General features: G+C 42.6%; 1 protein-coding gene and 1 pseudogene across 1 annotated transcript in view; one reads left to right on the top strand and one right to left on the bottom strand.

The window, feature by feature from the left end:
• Positions 1 to 3,115, top strand: part of LOC101645632 (zinc finger protein 709-like) — a 27,827-nt gene extending 24,712 nt beyond the window's left edge. Inside the window, exon 4 of the mRNA XM_045299207.1 lies at positions 519 to 3,115. Within this exon, the coding sequence (XP_045155142.1) occupies positions 519 to 1,684 (1,166 nt within the window). The 3' untranslated portion in view covers positions 1,685 to 3,115. The remainder of the gene's footprint in view (positions 1 to 518) is intronic.
• On the bottom strand, positions 2,976 to 3,701 carry LOC115872760 (annotated as a pseudogene).
• Between the last annotated feature and the right edge of the window lie 796 nt (positions 3,702 to 4,497).

Genomic DNA, 4,497 nt, shown 5'->3' with positions numbered 1-4,497 from the left:
GGCGACCCCTGTGAAAGGGTCATTTGATCCCCAAATGAGTTGTGACCTACAGGTTGAGAACTGCTAGAGTAGCCTAATGAATATAAGATTTCATTATGTTAAAGGTAGAAAACTTTCAAGACAGAAACACTAGGTTGTTCTCCCAAGTAACACCTCTACAGGTGTCACTGTGTATAGATAGGTATGTAGGTAGATAGAGATTTTGAACTACCTCTAGAATTTGGAGCTTAGATGATTTTTACAATATAGTTTCAGAAATATGAATCGGAGGCCATATTTAAAACATTGCACTCACTATGCACAATTATCAGGCTCATATTTCAGAAATATTGTCAGTACGGGTAGCATCTGTACTACACAATTCCTCCCATAAAGTATGGTAAAACTCAGAGCAGAATAGATATTTTCATTGTGTTTGTAATGGTGAGATGGTAGCAAATGTATTTCCAACAGTATGTTGCCCCCTTTTTTTTAAAACAGGAGGCCTATTGGCAAGAACTCTTGTGAAAATAATCAAGGCCGTCAGTGTGGGGAAACATTCAGCCAGAATCCAGCTCATACCAGGCTCAAAACTATTCCTGAATTGAATCTTTCTGAATGCCGTGTGTATGGAAAAGCCATCATCGATCCTTCATCACATAAGCATCAAATCAGATCTCATACTGGATACAGTGCCTGTCATGCTAAAAAGTGTGGAGAAGCATATAGTGGTCCCTCCTACCGAAGCAGTTCTGTGAGAACTCTTACTGGAGAGAAGCCCTGCAAATGCAAGGAATGTGGGAAAGGTTTCATTTGTATCTCAACTGCTGAAAATCCTAAGACAACACACACTTCAGAAAAACTCTATGAATGTAATGAATGTGGTGAAGATTTCTCTAATTCATCATCATTTAGGAGACATATGAGCACTCATAAGTGCAAGTATAAAAAATGGAAAACTCACCCTTCATCCATCAGTTTACATCAGAAATTCCAAAGTGGAAAGCAGTCTTATGAATGTAAAGAATGTTTGAAAGTCTTTAGTTGTGCTTCATACCTCACTGATCACATGAGAAATTACACTGCAGAGACACCTTTGAAACCTACAGAATTTGCTGAATCAAGTCAGTCCCCAAGACTCATGAAACAAATAAGATGTCACAGTGGAAAGAGGTCATATGAATGTCAACAATGTGAGAGAGTCTTTCATCAGTATTCACACCTCACTACACATTTAAGAATTCACACAGGAGAGAAACCTTATGAATGTAAGGAATGTGGGAAATCCTTCAGCCATTCCTCATCCTTCAATAAACATAAAAGAATCCACAGTGGAGAGATGCCATTTGAATGTAAGGAATGTGGGAGAGTCTTTAACTGTTCTGCATCACTCACTGTACATATAAGAACTCACAGTGGAGAGAGGCCTTATGAATGTAAGGAATGTGGGAAAGCCTTTACTCGATCTTCAAACCTCACCAAACATATTAGGACTCACACTGGAGAGAAGCCTTATCAGTGTAAAGAATGTGGGAAAACATTTACTTGCTCCACATCCCTCACTAAACATTTAAGAATTCATACTGGAGAGAAGCCTTATGAATGTAAAGACTGTGGGAAACGCTTTCCTTATTCCTTTTCTCTTAGCACACATATGAGGATTCACAGTGGATTTAGGAGGAATAAAACAAAAAAGAATACCTGAGACTGCGTATATACAACCAAATACCTAATGGAAATCAATTCCTTGGTTTGAAATGTTAGGGTTGTGGTTTCATTAGCCATCAAAGTTAAGTGGTCTAATAATGTGTTTAATGTTTCTGTTCGTTCTTTGAATTCATTGTGATTTGAAATACTTGCAAGCAACCATCCAAGGCATGACAATTGATCTATTCATCTGGAGCAACAGAGGAAGTAGGGTCAGAAATAAGGAAATATAGAGGATGTGTAATATGTCCCTAATTTTCTCTAAGAACAATTGCATCCTTGTTGTGAGAACACAAGGACTGCATAGTGCCTTGGTACCACTGCTGAACATTTTGATGAGATTCCATAGAAGAATTCTGCTTTCAAAAGGGAAAATCCTGATCAAAAGGTAGAACTTCAAATTCTCATGGCCTCACACTTTCAACCTTTATGACTATAAACATAGAACCATGGAGGATGGATGAAGCCACGAAACTATGGCCCTGAGATAGTCTTTATACCTTAAACCAAAAATTTTCCTGAAGTCTTCTAAAAACCAAACAATGCAACCTCCCCTGCATCCCCCATCCTAAACTCATTGCCATCCAGTCAATGTAGAGGGCAGTGAGTTCATGTTAATGAGAGAGTAAAACTTCAGAAAAGGAGAGTGAGTGTGGTTGCACACTGAAAAAATATAATCCGTACCAATGTATTATAAATCCAGATACTGTTGAATTGATGTATGTTTTGCTGTGGATATTCTCAACAACAAGATAAACTCTAGGGAGAAAAATAAAGCACAGTAGAGAGCAAGCCTAAATATAAACCATATGGACCAGCCTTTAGTCACTTCTCAAACCTCCCTAACTAGAAAAAAAAATTCACAGTAGAGAGAAGCCTTATGAATGTCAAAAACGTAGGGAACCATTTAATCAGTTGGTACATCTCACCATTTAACAATTCACATTGTAGTGAGTATAGGCAATTTGGTAAAGGCTTTCATCAGTCTTCAAAACTCCCTACACACACACAGTACTTAAGATGTTTAGCTACCTGATAAACATAAGGATTGTGTGGCTCTACTTGCTCTCCCTTTCAGAACTCAGTATACAGAGAACTTATGAATGCAAGGAATCTGGGAAAGTACTTATTATTCTCCTGTAAACATACTAATTCATAGTGGAGTCTTTTTTTCTGGTGCAAAATGAGTCCACTTTTATTAATTAGTATCTTACAGCATAAAACACAAAAGACAGGTGAGGTAGCAGAGCCAGGTAGCCCTTCAAACCAAGAAACAGGGTCGACTGGGCTCAGGAAACCATATGAGTTGTGGGAGGCAACACCCTCTGGGAGTGTGCCTGGACCCAAGGGTGCTTCAGAATCTGGGCCAGGGCCATTCGCTCCAAGGGATGATATACTGAGCAGCTTGGAGATGAGGTCCTGGGCCCCAGCAGGCATGGAGGGGTGGGGTGGGGAAACGCATGTCCACCTTGAGGATGCGTTCGTAGGTCTCGGTGGGGGTGGGGCTCTCAAAAGGAGGACTGTCCACCAGCAGCTCATAGCACAGCACCCCAATGCACCACAGATGCACTCTCTTGTACGCGCGCCCCTTGATCATCTCTGGGAGCAAGTAGTCCAGAGTCCCACACACTGTCTTTCTCCGTGGCTGTGCTCTGCGCATCGAATCTGTATATGTGTTCAGCTCCTTGTAGAGCTCGTCCCTTGGGGCATATTCCAGAATCAGGTACACCTGCCGAGCGTCGTGGAAATAGTTATAGAGAGGCAGGATATTGGGGTGTTGTAGATGGGCCTGGATTTCAATTTCCAGCGCAGCTGATGCTCCAGCCCTTCCTTCTCTATCTGTGACTTGAAGAGGACCTTGAGGGCCACAAGGAAGCCATTCTTCCTGAGCCGAGCCAGGTACCCATTGCCAAATTTCCCCTTGCCTAGCGGATGCCCACTCTCAAAGTCATCAATCATTAGGTCCGGTGCTAGCCCCTCCTTGGCGTCCACCTTCCTTCTCAGGTCCTGGTTTTCATGTGCTTCGCCTGTTGACTGATCAGGGACCAGCTGCTGGTGGCTTTCCTGCAACTCATATAGTCAGCCTGTCAATGCCTTCCTGGGCCCTCGGGAGCCAGGGGCTCAGCTCCACGGAATCCTGGTAGGAAGACCACCAACCCAGAGCAGACAAGCCAAAGCCCACCTCCCGGAGCAGCTTATGCAATACGCAAGTTGCCCCACAGTGCCTCTGCCCAAGCCCCCACAGTGGAGTCTTTATAAATATAAGGGATATAGGGGAAATTTTCAGATGTTCCTCATCGTTCGGAACATATATATATGAGTAGGTACAGTGGAGAGTAACAGTATACATCAAAGTGGCCTTTTGAATGGGTTTCATTCATCTTTTTATAAACCCAAGAGCAGATATATAGCAGAAGCCTCATGTTAATATAAAGAATGTGGGGGATTATTTTTCTCCCTATACTTCTGTGGTAGTTACATAATCTGGTGTCAACTTCGGATTATTAAGAGTGAAGAGGTGGAGTTTAGCCTGTCGATCAGGTTGCAGCTTGAAGACCTCATTTGGAGGTACTACAGAGATAAATAGCTCATTGGAGGTCTGACCCACACTCTGCTTGACATTCCTGCTGACAAGACACATGGAACTAAGCTGATGGAGCCAGAGCCCTGGAGCTGGAGGAGTCATGTGGAGACCTCCCGCCAGCACTGAGATGCTTCCACCACCACTGGATCCATAAGACTTTTCACCCACTGGCCTGTGATCTTCCTGCATTGTGTCATTGCATGTGTTGCATGAGTCTGAAGAGGAAT

This window comes from Echinops telfairi, unplaced genomic scaffold (assembly GCF_000313985.2).
Source record: "Echinops telfairi isolate 266 unplaced genomic scaffold, ASM31398v2 ScPeMD7_7457;HRSCAF=8495, whole genome shotgun sequence".
NCBI lineage: Eukaryota > Metazoa > Chordata > Mammalia > Afrosoricida > Tenrecidae > Echinops > Echinops telfairi.
This window is presented reverse-complemented; position numbering and strand designations above follow the sequence as displayed.